The sequence below is a fragment of the Wyeomyia smithii genome, chromosome 3 (genome assembly GCF_029784165.1).
Source record: "Wyeomyia smithii strain HCP4-BCI-WySm-NY-G18 chromosome 3, ASM2978416v1, whole genome shotgun sequence".
Classification (NCBI taxonomy): domain Eukaryota; kingdom Metazoa; phylum Arthropoda; class Insecta; order Diptera; family Culicidae; genus Wyeomyia; species Wyeomyia smithii.
Window position 1 is genome coordinate 73,590,684 of NC_073696.1, and position 23,360 is coordinate 73,614,043.

Here is a 23,360-nt window from a genome sequence, read left to right on the forward strand (position 1 = left end):
TGAATATTTTTACAGTTACAATTGCGAAGGTTCAACATTTCATTTTTTTCAGCTCTTCCGAATTTCGGCCTTTTCAAACCAAACAATGAATTTCGGATATAAAGCAAAATATAATCTTTCGTTTTATATTGAAATAAAATTTAAACTAATCTATTTTAACCAATATATCGTACTTCGTCCTGCCAGTTTAAAAACGGAAACAAATTTAGTCTAGAATAATAACAGACGTAAAATTAATCGCTTTCTTTTAATTTTAAGGTTCCAAACGCCATTTTCAATTCAGTACGTATTTGACTCAGAAATTGAGTTAACGAGAGGAATTTTGATACCTCACGGTTCGATCACAGCATTTGAGTTTAACGTTTGTTCACGCTCATCGTAGATACACTTAGCAAAGTTGATCTGGAATAAAAATTATCAGACGGCAACTTATAATCATATATGGAGACAACTTACGTGATGACAAATTTTCTTTGCAATATCTTCGTTCTGGCACCGGACCCGTGGTCGTTTTACCATTTCTGGTGCACTCGGTGTAAGAGACTTGGAGGGTAGCATAAGACAAAACTCGATATAGGTTGTTGTCTTTTTGGCTCGTGTAGTGTTGGAGCTTGGCTCGTTAGAAGCACCAACTGCAGGGACAGTGACTAGCTGACAAGAGATAATTTCACTTAACCGATAGTGAAAAACGATTGTAGTGGTATCTTCGTTTTTCGAAAATCCCCAAACATGATCAGCTGAGACAAGTAGTCGCATTTTTGATTCTTTGGTATCCAACAGGCACGGTTCGTATGCCATAAATTGTTCATTGAAATTTCTTTTATTGATCAAGAACAGATACTGTTGACCTTTGCTCTGTAGACTAGAATAAGGAGGAAGCAAACCACCTGGTGCGCCAGTTACAACTCTTGGATGACGCTTGCGTTCGGGTAAAATTCTGCTAGAACTTTTACTTTGCTCCCGAACAGCATTAGCAGTTTCCGATGCCAAATCGAGCACTCCGATAACAGGTTTTGTTACGGTTCCAACTAGTCCTTTACCAAGACCGGTGATAAATCCTGAAAAACCATCATTTACGGTACCATTGTAAGTATGCTTCACCACACTAGTAACTCCTCCGAGCAGTCCAAATGTAAATCCTTTAAAACCGGCTACTAAATGATCACCTGTTGTGCTCCCACTGCCTCCAGATACATCCAAAATTTTTTGTCGGGCTTCCACGTGCTCATCATCAAAAACAACTTTACCCAAACCGTCAGATATCGTTTCCGTGAGCTTTGCTGTAGAGTTAGATATTCCATGGGTTACATTTTTAACTAGTGACGATATTGACCCTTCCAGTAACAGGCCAGAAACTCCTTCTGTGAGGTCGTTTGCGAATCCAAGTGGATTACCGAGAAAATCTACAGACCCCAGTATGGACGCAGCTTGCCATTTCAGTTCTTGTTTATAATGCGATTTAATTGCGTGCAAATAAGCGTCCATTGTTTCGAAGTGACATTTGTGCGTGAATTTATCAAAATTGATGATTGCATCTTCAAATTTGATAAACGTAAACCCTAGATTTCGTTTGACTTCAGCAAACTCGGGTGCCAGCTTGGAAGCTGTAATAAAACTCAGTCTTATTTGGCTTGGAACAATCTGAAGATCTCCAAAGTAGTATCGTTTCACATTGGCGTCAAGAACCTTGTAGACGATTTTTTGCGCTTCATAATCTGACTCGTCCGGAAGAGCTGTCAGATCGATGGGACTTTTAGCTAACCCAGTAAATTTCACTAACCGTAATATAAGTCGCTCCTCTAAATACACAGCCACCGGACGAATGCTTAGGATGAAATGCTCAAATATTATAGCATTTGTGTTGGGACTAGGTAGAAGCTTGATATTCAGTTGCAAAGATGATAAGCTAGATCGGTTGGGTGATTCGTTCGACGACGGTGGGATTGTGTATAAAGCTATGGGACATGAAGTTTCGAAAAGTTGATTATCAATTTGCATATCTCCAACACTAAAATCCAATGAAAATACATTTATTGTAGAGATAAGTTCCATATTGATATCCTCTAGTGTAACGTAGGCCAATTCCTCACAAGGCTGGTTGGAAATTAAAGAAAATCCAATACCTTTTCGCAGTTTCATTACAATATAGTATTCCTGTTGTTCTTCTAAGAATTGTTTATGCTCATTAATCAAGTTTCTGCTCGATATTTCATTAAGTATGTGTGACACATGCTTCCAGGAGTTATCAAGTGCAAGAGGACCCCCCGACAGATTCTTTACGTCTTTTATCTGAATACACTTAATTGGCCCGTCCATGCGATACGTTACAGAGAGACAGCCTGAACCAGGTCGTAATTTCTGTCTTTCAATGGCTTGATCATAAGGCACACCATAACGATTCAAGGCTTTCGTTTCCGAAACGCACATTCCGAGCCCTGCTTCGGATCCAATCTGTAACCCAAAGATTCCTCCTTTTGCTTGAACACACATATTCGAATGCTCGCACATCAGTCGTCCTTCTTCGGTAAAGCGCCATGTTTGCGTAGATCTTCGCTGTCTATTGGATGGTCTGACAACTAAGTTGATGAACTGCATCGGTTGAGGTGGCTTTTCTAAATCTAGTACGAACCTTGCTTGTTTCTTCCCTGGTTCACTTGGCGGTGAAGAACCTTCATGTTCTAGTTGTTTCTCATGATTCATTCGCCACAGTTGAGAACGGTCACCTGCCTGCTTGCGAACAAGAACAACTCGGCCGTCAATAACTCCCAAAACTAGTTGTTGTGATTTAACATCCAAGTCATTTGTCGTTCTATATTCGAAGGATGGAGTTGATTCAAACGTTTGGCTAAAAGCAATGTAGATGAAGTTCTCATAGGTTAGACGAAAATTATCGAATCCATTCAGCGAACAATTTTCGAAATCACCGCCCGGTGCCTCTATTTGTAGATATTTGTTGCCTAGTGGTTCGTCCAATACGTACGCCATTGAGTTTCGTGGCCGCACTGTTGTTTTGAATTGATGTTTAACAGCTGCTTGGTGGAACCTGATTGGTACCTCCGAATAATTATCAAGACGAATAGGCGGAGGTAATGACTGAGCATCGCTGAATATCATGAAATAAGTTGCACCTTGAAGTATCGTTTCCAAACGAAGGAATTGCATAGCACCGTTCGCAGTTCTAATGTTGATATAGAGACTTTGCGTTTCAAAAATAGGAATTCCAGCGGACCACAGACACTCGTGCACATCAGGTAATCGAACGCACAATTCTTGCTCCTTATCTAAACGTGGCCAGTGGAACGCTATATGACACCCGGGAACAGCTTCAATATATGCTGATTTGGCTGCCGGGTCATACACCGTATCCGTAAAACATTTCTGTAAAACTTGAAGTTTGTAGGAACTTCGATTGTACAATTGATACCTGGGAGAAAAGGTAACGATAGAAGTTTGATTATAGCGACCTCTCGCACGCCGAACTTCAATCCCAATTATGAACGATTCTTTTCCGCCGACAAGTTGCCTATGTTTGATGCCTTGTTCTAGTTTAAACGGTTGGCACCATTGTAAACCCTGTCCGAATCGCCTTCCGAGTCGCATAGTAAGGCATCCCGAGCTGGAAGGGTCAGAAAATGCAAACATGAACGGAGAGATCATGCGAGCTTGTTCATTTTCTGAAAACTGACCGGAGCTTTCGCTGTCCAAGTCATCCTGACGAAAGACTAAAGGAATGCCTGTTCTATTAACTAACCAAAATGGGGCGCTGATTGAAATTTGTATTCCTCGTCCTTTAATGATGCAAACGCAAGCTCTTAACTTCAACATTCTAGATTTTGTATCAAACAGTCTCACATCCAGTTCGGTTGATCCATAAAATCCTGCTGGTATAGTAATTTGGCCAGCTTCAGGATAGCTATCTAGGGTTAAAGTCAACATCACCGGTTGTTCCATATCGATTTCGGTGATTTTTGCTGTTTTGGTTGCGGATATTCTACCCTGAGTACCAGAAGGTAGTTTGTAGAGTAAATCACACGGCAGCAGATTGTGAATTCTGAGTGGTGGCCATAGTGTTATTGAATGTCCAGGAAGCAGTATAACATCCTTAGAAGGATAGGCTTCTTTTCGGATAGAAACTAACATTTTATATGATCTTTCCCTCAAGCCACGACATGTTCGCAATTCCTGGTAAAGTTCATTCGTCTCTATCGCATCGTTCCATCGAATTCCTTTATCGGTAAACTGAAAGCCGTTGTTATTGTTGAACGATTTATGGATGTCAAATTTTTGTATTAATGTCCAACCGTCACTTGAAATGCTCAATTCTTCCGAGCGAGATTGATTAGCGCTGACGTCCTCGAGTAAGGGGACATTTGCCGGGAGGGGACGAAAATACAATATTGCATGTACGTGAGTTAATGGAATATTTAGAATTTCATTGGAATGGAGAATTTGTGTATGCGTATCAGGCCAGTTACGAATATTCAAATGACCGTACAAGTGTTCCATTTTCACCAACACAGGATTATCCAGCTTATTAGTTAGCTTAAGTGCAGATTGCACGGTGATGAGCTTCTGAGCGGATCCCTCCAGTGAAACTGCGAAAACAATTCGTGCTCTAGGTGCTTGTGAATAATCATCAACAAGGTCAGGTCGTGCATGTCGAAAGAAAGTTCCAACTCGATCAACGGATATTGGACCTACTTCTTGCCAACCATCGACACGAACGGCTATCTGATGTAAATTCAATTTATGCGTGTCGCGATGGCGTTGTTTACTTTCTGAGGCATACGAGAAACTGGCTGTTCCCCCCGGATCCACTTGACTCCACTGCGTATCCGGATCAGACAATACAGTTGTTTTCGAAGATTCTGATGATAAAACTGTAGTGTACCACAACTTCACACCTGTATCATTCTTGATAGCAAATGGAACGAATGGCGTTCTTCTGCGATAGTTTACTGGACTTTTACATGCAGAATTCGTAGAGTTGTAATAGTCCTGAATCCAGTTTTCTTTCACCAACTGATAAAGTTCTATTAAAGTACTAGTAACATTCAGTCTTAATGTATCGTTGCTTTCAACTTTTAAGTTAAGTCGATTCCTGCTCGCTCCAGTTTGGCCTAAACTATAGCCCCACTGCGTGTCAACCTTCCAAGGTTCAATCAACGGTTCCCAACCGCTCAAAGCTCGATTATAATAGTCGCTTGCAAATACACCAGTCAAGCGACCGGCTTTGTATCCAGCGAAAGTTGTTGAGAATGCTTCTATAGCAACAGTAGAATCCAGATCATTGACATCTGCAGTAGTCGAAGGTAAACACTGGCCCATTTCTTGCCTAAGGTCTAATTTATTCAAGGAAAGCTCCACAAATGGTACATCTGCATCTCGGCAATCATCGATAATACAAATTGATATACATGATGCCTTGAGCTCAATCGCTTCCACCATTTTTTTGTTCTCGGCTGAGTATTTTGATGGCTCCGAATTTTGCGTCAACCAAAGAGCTGCCTCATCTATCTGGTAATTCGACTTTTCCAATGCTTTTAGGCAGTCTGTTCGATTGAATCCCAACAAAATAAGTTTTTCGACTGCTGTACTTGCTTCCGTATTTTCTTCAACGCTCGCTTGTTTGCTGTCTCGAGCAAATTTTGTCTGACCTGGAAGGGATTCTAACATTCGCTGGAACATTTTGACATCGTGATAAGACAGCCGGATGCATAATTGCCTTTGCATTTGCACATCTAACACACCTTGCCGAAGATCCATGTTAACAGTGATTGGATCAATAATAGAAAGAGCGGTGCCGTCCTCTGAGCCGAGTACACAGGAAAACACTTCTAAATTGTTAAGGTTGATAGACAAAATTTTGGCAGTTTCGAATGGTCGGTATGATACTACGGTAGTACTCTAGAAAGGAAAAGAAAACAAATATATTCTTATCTGTCTCTTCTATGCATTTTGTATGTACGACAAACCAAACTTTTTTGTATAGGAGCAAGAAATGATGTTATGAAAATTGTAAAAATGGAGTGAAAAAAAAATCATAGTAAAAACTTCGAAATATGTCATTTTTCATAATAATTTTTCAGACTTCATAATTACATTTACTGTTTGAAATTAAGATCAAAAATATTTCACAGATCAAGTGGTTCACACTAGTTTCTACCCACCTTCAAAATAACAGCGTTCGTATCGTGTTGATCTGTTTTCTCCACCAGTACCAGCTCGGAGTCTGTTATATTTAGCTTGAGCTCAATCCGGTTGTTCTCTGAAGGCACTGGTGTTATCTTGTTTATGTCAACTGACGCTGAGCGTTTGTTATTTCGAATTTCCAAACCAATTTGCGGTTGTTCTTCTTGCTGTAGTATGAAATCTTTGGCACTCTCTAACCAGTCCAAAATCGCCATCAAGCGCATGTTATTTAAAAGAATTGTAAATTTCGTCAAATCTTGTCGCCGTCTGCTATGTATTTCAGCTTGTACTTGACCGTCCGCGAAATCACTTACTATCGGCTGCAGTATGTTAGAGAAAACATTCCCGATTGCGTCAGGCGAAGAAAGTACATCAGACCTTGTATCTTTGATTAGTATTTCCTGTGATACCAGATCAATATCTTGAGCCCCGTCACTGAGAGAATCTACCAGTAACTTGGATTTTATGAAGTTGATACATGCCAATGGTGTGGGTTTGCCATCGATATCCAATGCCTCCAGACGCACTGAAACGTCTTGCAGTTCAAGATGTATAGACAGATTTTTCCACAATTCATCAAGCGGGTCGCTATCAGTGTTCAAACTCAATGTACTATTTGCAATGTACATCGGTCGAAGATAGAGTTCATCTAGGGATTCGCCCAGATTATACGATAAAAATCCTCGCACCAGTCGATACTGTTGCAAATCTAGAACAGCTTCTAATCTCGATAATGTTCCGTGCACACTGATATCTGGAACTAGAATATAATTTCAGTTAATGTTCAACACTCATATTTGTTATAAAAACTATTCTCATATAATGTGAATGAAATTAGATGTTTTTGCAACAAGAAACTTTTAGTATTGTACGCCTGATTCATTTTGATTATTTTAATTACTAACGTATTTGCGTAAACGCAAAAATTGAATACATTTGTAATTATATACTATATTGTTTCACTTACCAAAATGACTGTTCCATGAGTCCATATTTCGTTCAACTTGCAGTTTCAGGTGACATTTGTCTTTCAATAAACTTGGCCCCTGCTTGACTAACAAGTAACATTTCATATCTATTGCAATATCGTTATCAAAGTGTTTCATTTCGAGGTGTTCATCAGGTTTTACTATCCGATTGGCTGCGAAGATGTTGGTGTGGAATAAATTGACATGCATTACATCTAGAACTTCCTTAACGGTGTCGTTGGAGGAGACACTGATAACTTCCGGATCATCGCTCATGCGAAATTCATTTTTCAGTGTGAATTCACCTAGATCGGCTATAATGACCTGATCACTATTAAATGCCATTGGAAATATCAAAATCGGTGCTCCAGCATTGATCTCCAACCCCAGCTGAGTGGGTCGCTGGTTGAGACTAGGCCTGGAGTCTGTTGGTTTAATTTTTCGCATCACCGGCTGCGAATAAGGTTATTTTTTTTTTTTTTTGGTAAAAGAAAATAAAGAAAAAAAGTAAATTATTTATTATATTGCAAAAGCAAGTAAATTTGAATGCGTGCTTAATGAGAAGCTAAACAAAAACACGATTTTATTCTGGTGTTTGTTACTTACAGTTTGCAGTTGGGAAAATTCCTTGAAAAACAATTGTATCTCAGCAATGAAACGCTTGGTGTGCACAAATCGCACTGAAGACATTTCTATCTTTAAAACAGCATCTTTTTGAAGGTTTCTTGCATAGGATTTTTCCGCATCCCGGATGTATACAAAGCTCAAAGCCTCATTTCCAGTGGTCATGAATTTTTCGCGATAGATAAAACCATACGGTGTCAGATCGCTCAGCGTAATAGAGCCAAGTCTACCTTCGACTTGCTTCGTATGATATAGTTGAGATATGGTAAAGTTTGCGTTGGATACGTTAGCTTTAGCTATTTCGTAATCTGGTTTAGCCAACACCAGCGACAACGATCGCACCGAAATGTCCAGCTGCGTATGGCTGCGGTTCAAATTTTTTTCGCGTGTCATTTGTTCCGAAGAAGATTTATGTGTACCACTTGACGATTCTCCATCATTAAGCAAACCAAAAAAGTTCAACAAGACAAACCAACTCTCCACTGATACTATCAGGTCAAGACTATTGAAATCGATTGAACTACACTGTTGAAGAGAGTTAAATTGAGTGGCAAACGTCGGACAGCTTGGGTCAACCATTATCGATGTATAAATGACCAAGTTAGCTTCTTCACCAGTACCGGTTTTGTTTTGTTGCCTCTGTATCGAGGGAGATGGAGGAGGGGTATCAGGACACAAAGTCTTATTTGCTGTTAAGAAATAGAAGCACGTTTTATCGTTTAAATTGTTTGGCAAGGAGTTTGGTAATTCTTCGATGTTGCTTAAAAGTCCAGCCAAATTAGGACAAGAATGCGAAGCAAATGATGTTGCTGGTCTACCAAACTGATTGTTCTGTGAGGACGATACTACCATATACCGATTTTTAGCAGTGTCAGGTTGAAGTAGATCTTCCATCATGATTGACCGTAGAGAAATTTCAAGGTGCGTTTCGTACACGTTACGCTTTTCGAACATCACAGAAAAGTCTTTGAAGGAGATCTGTATTTGAGGTACATCGCTTCCATCGTTTAGTTGTATGATAAAGGTTGGTAACTCAAAGTTTACTTTTATATTTACGGAAGAAGGTCTCTCTTCAAAGCTATTTTGATACATAAGACCACGACGAACCTTGTCTGAAATTGGATACGCATTGAATGTTGACTCTTCAAGAATTTCTGGATGCTTATCAGTCATTGTCGAAGCTTCAGCTGGAGGACGAACCAAATCTCGGGGAATTTTAAATACATTATCGATGGTTTCAAGCAGTTGTTCGTACTGCTGTCGTTTAAGAGATACTCGCAGTGGTTTTACAACACATCCGAATATTCGAAAGCAATCGTTGTCCATTTCGACACTCTCTCGCGATATTTCGAGTGAGAATATTGTATCATGTATAATAGGAATTGCATTTTCCTTGCATGAATAGAATTCTTCTGCTCGTGGTAGTGCTGAATATCTAAAACCTTTTCTATTGATTGTATCGAGTGAATAAAGGTTTATATTTTTTATATCAATTTTATACAATTCAAAATTTTGCGTTACACTATCGACGAATTCCATTGATTGATCCTTCCCAAAACGAATTCCTTTTGAGTCAGCGTCTTTAGCAGAAGGTTCCAAAATTTCATCGGGGTCACTGAGATTGTAAACAGCTTCATCTACATCGGCGATTATGGTAGTAATATTGTTCTGGGTAGTATTTGCATAAATGTTTTGATGGTCATGGGTATTGCTCACTGTAATCTTTCCGAGATGAGCCACTAGTACTTGTGTACTGCTACTTGATCTTGGTAATATTAACACAGGAGTCTCAAGTGTAATGTCCACTTTTAGCGTATATTCAGCATTCAAGAACACTTCTTGTGTTTTTGATAATGAAACCGTCCTTTGTCGTCTGGTTTTACGTGGTGAATTGTAGATACTCTCAGAACGACTGCTTGAAAGATCACTTCTAGACTGTACCAAACCAAGAGCCATGTCCGTTGCTTTGTCTCGAATCGAACGAGCCAAATTTTTTAGATAATGTTTGAATTCTGAGGCACACCAGCTTAACTCCTGCATAAACCGGGCACAGTGAATGAACCACACCGATGCCATTTTCACGCGGACATCGATTATCGCATTAGTGTCTTTGGAAACAGAAAAAGAAAGGGCTTGCCTTTCTTCAACTAATCCGTCCGTGCTTTCCTTTGGCACACCATAGACTTCTTGCGCTAATGAGGTCATTAGATCTGGTTCATTGCGACGAATTGTGGGTGGATCGGTGAGGGGATCTTTCCCGACCGAAAGTATTCTTTGATGATTGATGCCTTCTGGTGTTAAATCTAGTACTTGAAGTCCTCCAAGCGATCCTTCTACGGTCATGAAAGCTCCGAGAGATGCATGAATTTTTGCCTCGGACATAGTAAACGTTCCCACTTTGCGTCCCACTAGATAATTATCACGCATCAATGCTCGCAAAATTAACACATTAAGCCGGTGGAAATCGAATGTGATTTCTGTTCGCCCGAGGTTACTAGTATCGGATTCATTTTCTTTGGTTACTATTGGTGTTAGCGAGTCAGTAGATGCCTGGGTATTTTCAGACTTTTGTGTTGGTGCTGTGTGATCTGGTTTCGTTGGTTGCTTTGGAATGACCCGTTTAATAAACCCCACAAGTTCCACGATAGTTTCTTGGTTAGCTAGAAAGGTGAATGAAGCAATTGAAAAATAATTTGAATTCTATAGTTAAATGCTGCAATCTGTTACTTACCTATGATATCCAAATTGTTGAATTGAATGTTGGCCACCTGCAGTCGGTCATCTAAGTTACTACTATTAACGAATATGACCTCTACGGTTATGAGAGCATCTAGGTCACCAAATTGAGCAGCGTTCCAAGTAGGAGAATTTACTTCTAATTCCGTTGTTCAGTTATTATTAGATTAACGAATCAAAAACAACGTAACGTAGTCAAATTAAAAAAAAAAAATGAAAAATCTCATAAATAATATGTGTACAGAAAATTGTAACATAGATTTATCAAAAAATGTAGAACGAGTGTGAGTTAATTCTCATAAGTTTATTGGAACTCAAGTGCAAAAGTCCTAAGTAAATCAATCAGTAAGTTTCAATCACTAAGACAAACTGATTATAACACGAAAAGTAGTAATCTGGTAATTTAAATATTATCATTACAATGGCAAATATAATTATTACCTTTTTGTAGATTACTTAGTGCCTTCGAAATGGTTAGTGGACTAGTTGGCCGACGGCTCTCCATATTCGGATCTGGCGAGCCCGGAGAACACGGAGAGCATGGTTCACTCTGTCGGAGGCTGCCAGAGAGGCTATCCATTCTGAAAAATAGCATATTGGCAGCATAATTAATTTTTAGATAAAATGAGAATATTCACCCCACATGTCGATGACTGGCAATAAGTAGTTCAAAATCTGGTCCAAAGGATTGCATTGCGTCAGCCAGCAAAAGTCCATGAACCGATAGAGTTAATGTCACATCTTCCGGTCTTTTGCTGTATCCAGCTTTCACACCGGTTACTTGAAGTTCTACGATACTTCTACCTCTTGACTGTACTTCCAGCGACAATTGATCAATACTGAATTGAAACACTACAATATTAGCAGAACCCTGGCGGTAGACTGAACTTGAATCAGTTTCAATACCGTTACAAACCACCACATTCGCATCGATGTCACTCTCATGCCTAAACATTCCTGTAGCATCTGGAACATCATCCCCTACTCGAAGCGAACCAGCTCTTGTGAAAGTGTCGATTAAAGTTAATAGAGTTGACAGTTTATATTCATTTATGTGAGCGTTCAGCTTCGGTAGTATACCAGACAAGGTTAAACTAGGATATTGAGGATCACTTGTGTAAACAACACGTCTTTCAACCTCCAAAGATATGCTGAAACGATCAAGTACATGCAACGTAGATGTACCCTTAGTACTGGCAAAATTCCATCGTTCTTTGCCTCGGCATACCAACACTTGCAAGTCCGTCAGGCGGAGCTGGTAACGATCGTACAACTTCTGGTACAAAGCATGTTCGTCTAAGGTATCAGCATTGGTCGGGTTCAATTCCGGGAGTTCAGAGAAAGCGGACTCTAGCGTTGGTGAGTTTGTTGTACTAGCTTCTGATCCAGGTGGCGTCGAACAAGGAGTCATAAATGCATCTTCTTCATCGTTTTCAGTTTTAACTTCAGGTGAAACAGTAATATTATTTATCTTATCTGAGGTGCCACCAGAGAATGTCCTATTCCCGTTGGTAAGCTGTAATCTTCCAAAGTCTACAACAACAATGGTACTGTTCTGACGATCCGCAAAGTTATCTACAAAAATTATCTGCGGAGCGAATATGTCGAATTCTAATGTCCACGTTTTCCTCGCATTCAGGTGTCCTTCTAAAATATTTTTCCAATTGCGCACAAATTCCATTTTCGTTCTATTTTTCATATCTTCTAGTTTGCGCCGTGTATCATACTGCTGGTGCGGTTTCATCAGAAAATCAATTAACCATTTGACGGCATCGGTATTGTAAACAATATCCAACGATTGGGATTTGACCATCAAACGATAGTCAGTATCGTACGAAAGAGGCTTTCGTTCATATTGCACTTCAAAAATTGGCTCTGTCAGTTGATTCTGAGGCATTGATTGACTTCTAGACCTGATTGGTCCCATCTTTGGATTGAGCGGAAGCTGGTCCTCCTTCGCTTGTGGTTTCACCAGGTCAGCAAACTGTGAATTTGGTGTGAGCCGGTCCTTAATCAAAATAGACCCTAATGATAAACTCAGGTAATGCGAACCACTCCGTGGCCTTGTTTCTACATCTAATTTAAGATTTTGGAATTGGAATTGCAGCATCGGAGTCATTTCTATTCCACTGCAAAAATCCATCGTTCCTCGTTTCAGGACGAAATTAAATTTTCCAAAAACTGCGTCTCGCTTCAGCAATGAGTTTGTATCCACCGAATCAGCAAGAGCATTTAAAATCTCATCTTCAAAGCTAGTACTAGGACTAAGTTCCTGATCTTTACCCCAATTTGCTTCGAAGTTATCAACAATTTGATCCATCGATGGCGGTGTTGAATCTGTTGGACTTTCGTTATTGTTATTGTACCAACCCAACCATTGAGGAAAAAAGTGTACTAGCATACTTTTACCCTGATTCATTTGGGCAGGGGATTTCTCTGCTATTGTCGGAACTCGCATCATACAAACATCTCTCAACAGCCGTAGCTCATCGAAATCGCGTTCTCGTTCTATTCGGTCTTTGAAGCATTTGTTTTCACTGGATAACACTTCATTTGGATTACTAACCACTCGATTGTACACATCGATATAACGCAGGTTTTCTTTGGCAATTACGAACGGATCAATCTGGGAGTGTCGTAGCAGACCATGGCAGCGAATCGCATAATACCACCATGCTTTAGGGTCATCCGCTACATTGCAGTTCGGCCGGCTTAACTTGAAACGACGATACCTGGCGATATCGTCTAATCCTCGAACGCACTGCATCATTTGATTGTACTGAACCTGTAAAGAACATTATGTTATAAACCATAAACCTGAAATAATTTAGAACAATGCTCAGATAAAGTTTGCACTTACATCACTCAGCGTTATCTTTATCTCATCCCATATCAAATCGCATACTAGCCGTGGTCGACTGCGCGTTCGCAATGGGGTATCACTGCGGTCACGTTTCATCTGAGCTTTTGCACTTATCGGGCTGATCACGAAAATTTGTTCATCCCGGGAAAGAGGATCCCAGTAGATGGCAAAGTTAGTTAGTTCCACAAGTTTAAACGTTACTTGTTGCTGACTCCAGTTAGAAGTCTGTCCGGGTTGCCAATTGGAGTCACAGCTTTGTGCAGAAAGTGCTTCTATGTTGATTCCACAGGCAAAAGTTTGATTCGGGATCGTCAATCCATCTTCGTAGCGAATATGAATGCCAGTTACTTTTAACTGCAAGTTTTCAATTATTTTGGTTACTAATGACGTTCCATAGCTGAGCCATCCAGAATAAGAAGAGGCATAATAACTTCCTTCTGTCATCGGAGTTTCGCGTTGTGCACGCCATTTCGCTTCTAGCCGATCAAGGGCAGCAATTTTAAAATCAAGCTCTGTTTGTTGTTCGATTTCCGAGTTCCATTCGTTTAAATCAATCGGACCACAAACTACGTTGACATTATCGATATTCAAGCACCAGGATGCAGTGCGAAAGGCACGTACTGGGACCGTGAGTTTTACTTTGCCAATTGTACCGTTGATGATTTGTAACGGAAGTCCTAAATAACGAAGAGCATCCTTACGCAATGGTAAATTTTCCAGTTCTACTTGCCCTGGAATGAAGAATATCGTGAGTGAGATCATTGATGTCTAAGGATGGTAAAATAATGCAGCTTTTCCAACTCCTATTACGATTAACGTTTATATTAACACCATTCGGTGCACAGGAACCATTCGGAAATATAAACTGATTTGATTCAACAGTCAAAAAAATAAGCACTTAATGCTAAGGTACATTTATTATACTTGCACAACTATGGTGCAGGTTCTGCTGCTGAATTTCCAAAGTTCAGCGATGCGTTCGAAGGTTATGATAAAACCTTGCTTCTTTTCTCAGACGATTGTGCAAGAACAAAAAGCCACTCCACCAATGGTAAAATTATTTTGTGATTGACAATAATTTAATAACAAACAATACAGAAATTGAAAGCAATCAATCACATAATGTCAAAAATAAAACTAAACAAAAGTATAGCCGATTATTTCCTGTTTGTGTACCTTTGCACCCATTCACTGTTCAGTATGCGTCACCTACGTCGTAATTATGTTTTCTGTGAGTTTTTGTTTTATTTAGCGTCGATTATTGGCATATTCAACTTTTGCAAACATACGTGAAAAGTAGCTTACATCTAGTAATAAGTGGAAAAAATATTTGTATAAATTTCCAAAAACTTACCAGACAGCAGCGCAATAGTCAGTTGCGCCGTATTAAGATTTTCCACATATTTTCCTAGATAATTATTCAGTACCCATGCAATTAGCTCGCGTAACATTATTGCCTTTTCGGGTCGTCGTTAGCCGTCCAAAACCAGTGATTTTGTTTTGGTTTTTCGTTTCTAATAATATTTTTTTCTCAGATTAATACACTTGGCCTTTATGCAATCACAATTCCAAATTTTCACGGAATCCAACACCTATGAATCACGAACTTTGCAGCTTAAAATGACTCTTATCATACTGCAATTACGTAATACATGTTTGTTCCGATTGATACACATGACTTATAGAAAATTTCGAGTGTTCAGGGAAATACGTTGTAAACTTAATAATCTTGTAAACGTTTTCTTTAGCAGCTTTGCAACAACTCCCGACGATATGAAATTGTGAAAAAATGCCGTTTCGCGACCGAACCGAACGAGCACACGAGGAAACAAAAGAAAACAGTGTTTAGTAGTGGTTGTGTATGCAGTACACAGTATAGGTGTTTGTATAATATGTCATTCAACAGCAATGAGTATGATTTATTCTCATTGATTCAACAGTATAAACAGCTGATTGATAGGGTTTCCAATTTACACACAGAAGAGAAAAACTGAAATAATCCAAGAATTTCAAATGTGACGTGAAGTTTCAAGCTATGCAAGCACACTCGCTCAATTTCACTCTAAATAGAGTAAAATTTACTTTGTGGTATTTGTAGCCTTTCAGCTGCAGCTGGTCTCGAGGTACGATGCCTCCAACAGGCCAGTCGTCGTATGCTCATTGCTAAAAAAATGTTAAAAGGTTGAATGGCAATCTTTCTACATAAAAGTAGTGTAAGTTGTTTAAAACCGTTTAAAAGAAAATTCTTAAGGACTCGCTTGCGCCGACGCAATACATAATATGCACGTTCGTAAATAACTCATGAACTGAGCAACTCTGACTCGCACCACACACTTAAATTTTTTTGCCGGGTCTCGGTAATTTTTGCCGAGAACGGCACCACTGAGTGCTCGGTTAGAAAAAAAATGACAGCTGTCACATTTTTTCGAAAATCTCGGTTCAACCTAACTGAAGCTTCGGCACAAAATATTAACGAGCCGAAATATCAGTTAGGTGAACCGAGATTCACGAAAAAATGTGACAGCTGTCATTATTTTTTTAACCGAGCACTCAGTGGTGCCGTTCTCGGCAATAAATTACCGAGACCCGGGAAAAAATTTTAAGTGTGCATGTTTCAAGGGCTAACCTCTCAACATATGTGTAAACGAGATAGCATATCACCGCCTTTTTTCATACATCTGTATGTTACTGCTGACAGCGGGCACAATTTAATTTGAGCCCAGGACATGAGTTCATTGTCACTCACTGTTGCTCGACATAGGGATGCCAATGGCTCGGTTTATAACGATGTTCGTAAACGTCAAAAAATTGGTAGAAGTCCTTTTTAATTTTGAGTAACTTTCACTGGGTTCCCTTTACATAACTTCTTTCTGAATAACGTCGCATATAACCACAGTCAAACAGACGTACCACTCCATACAAAATTCTAAAAAAATGCGGTTACGATCAACTTGTGCGACACCTACTGGACCTGCAAGGGGCCCGATAGGAGCCAGCTGTGCAGGCGATGTGGAGGTGCAGGCCATAAAGCAAAGGACTGTGGGGAGTCTCCCAAGTGCATGGTATGTTCCGGGAAACGGGACGCCAAACACTTTATGGGAGGCCCCAGGTGCCCAGCCGGTAATCCGGCTGCGAAACCACGGGCGTAAGGGTGACGCAACTGAACCTGAACCATTGCTTCGCGGCTCAGCAGCTGCTACACCAAGCAGCCACTGAGTCGTTGTCGGACATCGCCGTCATATCGGATCCCTACCGCATCCCTCCCGGAAACGGTAACTGGGTTGCGGATAAGTCCAGATTGGCGGCCATATGTACGACGAGCAAGTTCCCGGTTCAGGAGGTTGTCTCAACCTCAGAAGAAGGGTACGTAGTTGCTAAGGTGAACGGAGTGTTCTACTGCAGTTGCTATGCTCCGCCACGTTGGTCTACCGAAAGGTTCACCCAGATGGTCGACCTCCTATCCATGGAGCTAACGGGCCTAACGCCGTTGGTGGTGGCGGGCGACTTCAACGCTTGGGCTGTTGAGTGGGGAAGTCGCTTCACGAACCAGAGGGGCCAGATCCTGTTGGGGGCTTTTGCAAAGCTCAACCTAGATCTGGCCAACGTTGGGAACAAAAGTACATTTAGCAGAAATGGTGCGGAGTCGATCATCGACGTGACGTTCTCCAGCCCAGGACTGGTCAAGAACTGGAGGGTAGACGATGGCTACACTAATAGCGACCACCAGGCGGTCTGTTTTAGTGTAGACAACAACGAGAGGCGGCAAGCGACGGGTAGAGCCAACACTCCGACCGTTCGCGGGTGGAAGACATCGCACTTTGATGCCGAGGTATTCGAAGAGGCAATGAGAAGGGAGCGCGAGGGGGGCAGTTGGCTCCGCCCGACTGCTGACCAACTAGTTGCTATGCTATCGCGGGCGTGCGACGCCACCATGCCTAGGACTCGCCAACCTAGGAATGGAAAGCCACCGGTTTACTGGTGGACGGACGCGATAGCCGACCTTCGCAGTGCGTGCCTCCGTGCAAGACGGAGGATGTAGCGTGCGCGAAACGAAGAAGAGAGGACAGAGCGCCGCGCAGCATTCAGTTCGGCAAGATCGATGCTAAAGAGTGCGATAAAGCCCAGCAAGAGGGCCTGCTTCGATAGGCTATGTGCGAGTGCCAATACAAATCCGTGGGGTGACGCCTACAGGATCGTAATGGCCAAGACTAAAGGCGCGCTGGCGCCTGCAGAGCGATCACCAGCGATGCTGGAGCGTATCATCGAGGGACTCTTTCCACGCCACGAGCCAAGTCCTTGGCCTCCGGCGGTCGAGTCTCACGTCCGACGTTCCAGTATCTCAGACAAAGAACAGAGATGGTCGGCCAACCTGCCGAGCATCCAATCCGTGAGCGACGACAGCCGTGTCGAGGCAGGGGAGGAGGCAAGGGTTACGAATGAGGAACTCATCGTGATCGCCAAATCCCTAAAGGTGAGCAAGGCACCGGGACCGGATGGTATCCCTAACCTGGCGATCAGGCTGGCGATAAAAACGGCCCCCGGGCTGTTCAGGGCAGTCATGCAGAGGTGCCTGGATGACTGTCTCTTTCCGGACAGGTGGAAGCGGCAGAGACTGGTCTTATTGCCGAAGGCTGGGAAACCGCCAGGGGACCCATCGGCATATAGGCCTATCTGCCTGCTGGACACCGCGGGCAAGGTGCTTGAGAGGATCATCCTCAACAGACTGGTGAGGTACACGGAGGGTGTACACGGTCTGGCAAGTAACCAGTTCGGCTTCCGGAAGGGCAGGTCCACGCTGGACGCAATCTCTTCCGTCATCAAGACGGCGGAGGTAGCAATCCAGCGCAAGAGAAGGGGAATACGCTACTGCGCAATCGTCACGCTCGACGTGAAGAATGCGTTCAATAGTGCCAGTTGGGACTCCATAGCGCTCGCGCTCAGGAGCATCCATGTACCGGTGTCGCTGTACAAGATTCTGGAAAATTATTTCCAGAATTGAATACTTGTTTACGACACGGAGGAGGGTCAGAAGTGCGTCCCAATTACCGCAGGAGTTCCGCAAGGTTCCATCCTGGGCCCGGTGTTGTGGAATGTCATGTATTACGGAGTGTTGAAACTCAAGTTCCCTGTAGGGGTTGTGATCGTCGGCTTTGCAGACGACATAACGCTGGAGGTTTACGGCGAGTCTATCGAGGAGGTCGAGTTGACGGCCGCGCACTGTATACGCAAGGTCGAGGACTGGATGCGCTCCAGGAAACTGGAGCTCGCGCATCATAAGACGGAGGTCACGGTTGTGAACAACCGTAAATCGGAGCAACAGGCGGTGGTCAGAGTCGGAGACTGCACCATCACCTCGAAGCGATCCCTAAAGCTCTTGGGGGTTATGGTGGACGACAAGCTCACGTTCGGGAGTCACGTCGACTATGCCTGTAAGAGGGCCTCATCGGCTATTGCAGCACTATCTCGTATGATGTCCAATAGCTCAGCGGTTTATGGCAGCAAGCGAAGACTTCTTGCCAGCGTGGTTTCGTCCATACTTAGGTATGGTGGGCCAGTGTGGTCCAGAGCGCTAGGTACTAACAGTTACCGTGGTAAACTGGAAAGCACCTACAGGCTCATGTGCCTGAGAGTTGCGAGTGCGTATCGTACGGTGTCATACGATGCAATCTGTGTCTTGTCCGGCATGATGCCTATCAGCATCGCCATCAAGGAGGACAGAGAGTGTTTCGACCAACGTGACACAAGGGGCATACGAGGTACCAGAAGGTCATTCTCGATGCTCCGCTGGCAGCGGGAATGGTCCAACTCCACAAAGGGCAGATGGACGCACCGACTCATACCGGAGATATCCGGCTGGGTCGGGAGACGACATGGTGAAGTGAACTTCCACCTGACACAAATCCTGTCAGGCCATGGTTGTTTCAGGCAATATCTGCACAGGTTCGGGCACGCGGTGTCCCCCATGTGTCCCGAGTGCGTGGAGGAGGAGGAGACTGCTGAGCATGTCTTCTTCGTATGCCCCCGTTTCGTAAGAGCGAGGAGCAACATGATGGCTGTGAGCGGGCCTGGCACTACTCCGGACAATCTAGTCCGGAGGATGTGCGACGACCCGGACATCTGGAACGCGGTCTGTGCGGCCGCCTCTCAGATTGTTCTGGAGCTGCAACGTGTGTGGCGGGTCAACCACCAACACGCCAGTGGTAGCTAATTACCAGTCTCCAGGTAGTTAGCTAGGAGGTTATAAGAGTAAAGAGGGTGCATCACGCACAAAAGCCACTCCCCGACGTAATACTTAACCGTCGTTCCGGGAAGACCAGGGCTGGAGACTGGAGGGGTTTTAGTGGGTCGGGACAGGGATCAGTAGGTGCCTTGGCGAGTGTAACTACCCCAGCATCTCTCCCCTAGTCTCATCCCCACACCCTGAGTTCTCTTCCCAGGTGTCTGTTTGCAGATTTCCCCGCCACCTTTAAAAAAAAAAAAAAAAACACCTACTGGACATATTCCGCAAAAAAAACTTTAAACCTTTCTGCTGTTTCTGGCAGCACGGCGCGCGACAACTGTCAACTGAGTTGAGTTAAATTTCGTGGTACGTCTGTTCGTCTGTGATATAACGACGCTCAATTTGGATGTGATTCTGATGTGCTTCAGATTGTAACATATTTTTCTTAAATATGCACGCCACAGAAGGCATTACAATTGTTAATTTTTAGTACTAGTACTAGGCATAATGGCATAATGATTGATTATTATTGAGTATCATTCATTGGTCATGGTGGAATATATCCAGTACTGACACTAAGCTGCATCCAGAAAATGAGTTACATCGTACGCAATAGTATTTCTAAAAAGTGTAAATTCAACAAGACGTGCTTATATATAATTCAAATAATTTACATCATTATAATTTCAGTAGAAGTGTAAAACTGGTTGGCATATTACAGTTTAATAAGCAATAAGCAATGCTTTGACTACTGGATTTTCAGCTCACTTCTTCAAGCACAGTTTGAATCTGTGAATTGCTGTTGCCAGAAAAGATTGAGTAACACTAATATACTTCCTTCGGAATCTGATTGATTCAAACTCTAACTAATTTTTTTAAATGTTCAATCAAGAGTGGAATTTTTTGAATGTATTGCGTAACACTTATTAGATGTCCGTACATGAATAAATTATTATTATGTATTATTATCAAGTAGACTGTTCTATGATTTCTGTAAGTTTTACTATAATTTCGTCAATTTTTGCCAAAATATTTGCTTGTAAGATTTGGACAACTGCGACCATTGTTTTGATCTTTTGTGGTGAAAAAAAAATTAGCTTAATATTACACTCTCATTTATGTGACAAGAGATCAACTACTCTTAATCGTCATGAAATGTATTCGCGACTGCAAACCTAAAAAAAATGAGCCACCTGAATTTCATTTACTTTGGTTGACAACATCAAGCATATAAATGTTTGTACATCCCTAAAATAATAATGCAAGTTTGCATTTTTGTTGTATAAATAATACGCTCTTCATGTTTTTCAATCATCTTTGTGATTCTTAAATTATTGCGTTTCTTAAAATCAAATATCGAGTTTTTGCCTCGTTCTGCTAACATTATAGCTATGGGTGATGCAAGAAATCCACCAACATATGACGAAGTAATGTCAGGAAATCGCCAGGCAGCTTTGCAAGGTTTGTGAAAAATTGTTGCCTACAGTATGACTCATTTTTCGTTTGACGGAAAATTTTTTGTTATCACAGAGATACCCGCCGTGATTACAATAATGCCATCGGCACCGTATCCCCAGCAACAATACTACCCCCATTCTAGCGCTCCTTCACAGACCACTCCGAATTACGGCTCAATGGACTTCAGTGGATCGAAAATAGCTCCCGATGCTGTCGTTATTCCTCCAGGAAGTGGATCTATGACTGGTGAAATGACAGCCACTACAACTACTACTATGGTCATACCGCAGCAAATTTTAATTGTCGGTGGCTGCCCAGCCTGTCGTATTGGAATGCTGGAAGATGATTATACTTGCTGTGGTATATGCTGTGCGATCTTTTGCTTTCCGGTTGGTATACTTTGCTGCTTGGCAATGAAAAACCGGCGATGTACAAACTGTAACGCACAGTTTTAATAACATATGACAACCGATTTCTAGTTCCTCAACGCTGTACCTACATTGGAATGTGATCAAAATCTTTTCCCAAAGTTAATCGAGTACCGAATCTTGAATATGTTTTGCGCATAAACTGAAGGTTTAGCTAGGAATTAATGTTTCTAGATACTTATATGCATGAATGTACATATATTAAATGTTTACTATTGGTGAATTTTCTCGGATTTTTTTTTATCCTATTCACAGAACACAGAATAGAAAATATGCCGAACGCATTAACCCTCTAAAGCACCACCGGATGCGAAAGGCTTTTAGAAATATTTGCCAATCCTAGTCAAAATGCATAAATATGTTTTTGACCAATCAGTTTTTTTTTTTTTATTATCAACAATAATAATAGAAGGCCCAGACGCAGAAAGCATAACAAGGCCGAAAATTCTGTTGGAGCAGGGAATAGCCTACTTGAGTAGAATCTATATGGTTATTCCTCCTCAAATAGGCATAGAAACCCTCTCATCTTTTCAAACAAATAAATACAATTTTAGATATATAACAAATCAAAATTTAAAACTAGTATATATAATTGATCTTGAAAAATCCTTTATAATTTTTGCAGTTTCTACAGTCCGAGAAAAGTTCTGGTGCGTCTTAGGGACGATCCATTAATGATGTCACGCAAAATTTGGAAAAAATTAATTCCCCTTCTCACGAGCTGTCACAATTTTCTTGACCCCCCCCCCATAATTACGTCGTGTTTTTAACCCCCCTGCCCCCTCCCTCTCCCTTTTTGGTAATAATTGATTGAAAATTGAGGAATTTGTTAGAAATGCATTTTTTCTTAATAAGAACGATTTTACTGAAAGAAAAACTGAAACTAAAGGGAAAGGAAGATTATAGAAGATAACTAGAAAGCGTTTAGTTCTAAGTCCAAGGATGCTGTTGATCGAGTCGCATATCGACGACATAAAAAGCCGAGACGGTAACTGCAGCATCATTGTTGATTTTTAAAAGACCATCAATATTTAGTTCCTCTTTTTCAATTCTCACAGGCTTTGTATTTATTGATTGGATTGAGAGACACTAAAAATTAATGGAATTGCGCTGTCATTCATAAACGAACATGCACGGTAAAACATAATTAACGAACATTATGTTTTTTAACATGAAAAAAAGTTGTCATTTATTTTATCTAAGGCAAATCATAAGCAGAAAAAGGGATCGTAGAACTATAAATGAATGATGCAAATATCATAAATAGTTCTAAGTTGAACTCTGGGGTTAGGTATGTAACTTTTTTATTTATTTATTTATTTTTTTGAGTTTAAATGTGATGTCACACTCAAGCTAACCCCCCCCTCCCCCATATGTCACAAAATGTCACAATAATTGAACGCCCCCCCCACTCCTAAACGCATGACATCATTAATGGATGGTCCCTTAATGTTTATTTCAGTATATATACACAATCTGAAAAAAAAACAGTTTGTTCAAGATATTCATGCATTTTGAGTAGCATTGGTAAATATTTCGAAAGACTTCGCATCCAAACCTGTGGTGCTCTAGAGTAGCCATGGTAGAGAGAGGGTTAAATTGCAATGGCGATGGTTAATTTAATTTCAGGATATATTGGCACGGTTGGTGAAGTCGGCGATGGATCGGTTCACGCTTAGTTCAAGTTTCGGGACCTCTCGAGACCTTTTGAATCTTGTTAAGGGGTTTCGAAAAGGTGTTGAGCTATATTGCTTACTATATATTATCGCTTTGGGAGATGTGATACGTGGTGCCGATATCGACACGATTGGCACGATGTTTACGAGGTCTTTTCAACTCTTTGGCTCAGCCGATGACATCGATATCGTAGC

The 23,360-nt window shown here is 41.5% G+C and overlaps 2 protein-coding genes across 4 annotated transcripts; one reads left to right on the forward strand and one right to left on the reverse strand.

The window, feature by feature from the left end:
- Window positions 1-116: 116 nt before the first annotated feature.
- Window positions 117-15,222, reverse strand: LOC129732787 (intermembrane lipid transfer protein Vps13D). Of its 3 annotated transcripts, none has more exons than XM_055694026.1 (10): window positions 14,738-15,222; window positions 13,381-14,114; window positions 11,159-13,305; window positions 10,962-11,101; window positions 10,516-10,614; window positions 7,767-10,444; window positions 7,160-7,613; window positions 6,171-6,952; window positions 457-5,907; window positions 117-402 (listed from the first exon to the last, which is right to left on the reverse strand). In XM_055694026.1, the coding sequence occupies exons 1-10, from the start codon at window positions 14,832-14,834 to the stop codon at window positions 331-333; spliced, it is 12,654 nt and encodes a 4,217-aa protein (XP_055550001.1). In that variant the 5' UTR covers window positions 14,835-15,222; the 3' UTR covers window positions 117-330. The 3 variants fall into 3 exon arrangements, with proteins under 3 accessions (XP_055550001.1, XP_055550000.1, XP_055549998.1); XM_055694025.1 differs by having other exon boundaries at window positions 10,516-10,656; XM_055694023.1 differs by having other exon boundaries at window positions 10,516-10,659.
- A 5,620-nt stretch (window positions 15,223-20,842) lies between these two features.
- Window positions 20,843-21,712, forward strand: LOC129732790 (brain protein I3). Its single transcript, XM_055694029.1, has 2 exons — window positions 20,843-21,064; window positions 21,134-21,712. Exons 1-2 carry the CDS (start codon window positions 20,995-20,997, stop codon window positions 21,514-21,516), a joined length of 453 nt encoding a protein of 150 aa, XP_055550004.1. The 5' UTR covers window positions 20,843-20,994; the 3' UTR covers window positions 21,517-21,712.
- Window positions 21,713-23,360: the final 1,648 nt, after the last annotated feature.

Coding starts and splice junctions, on each gene's coding strand:
- LOC129732790 (XM_055694029.1), top strand. CDS start 20,995: ATGGGTGATGCAAGAAATCCACCAACATATGACGAAGTAATGTCAGGA. Junction 21,065..21,133: donor TCGCCAGGCAGCTTTGCAAG/GTTTGTGAAAAA, acceptor TTGTTATCACAG/AGATACCCGCCGTGATTACA.
- LOC129732787 (XM_055694023.1), bottom strand. CDS start 14,834: ATGTTACGCGAGCTAATTGCATGGGTACTGAATAATTATCTAGGAAAA. Junction 10,660..10,961: donor ACTAAGTAATCTACAAAAAG/GTAATAATTATA, acceptor CAACGGAATTAG/AAGTAAATTCTCCTACTTGG. Junction 7,614..7,766: donor AATTTTCCCAACTGCAAACT/GTAAGTAACAAA, acceptor CCTTATTCGCAG/CCGGTGATGCGAAAAATTAA.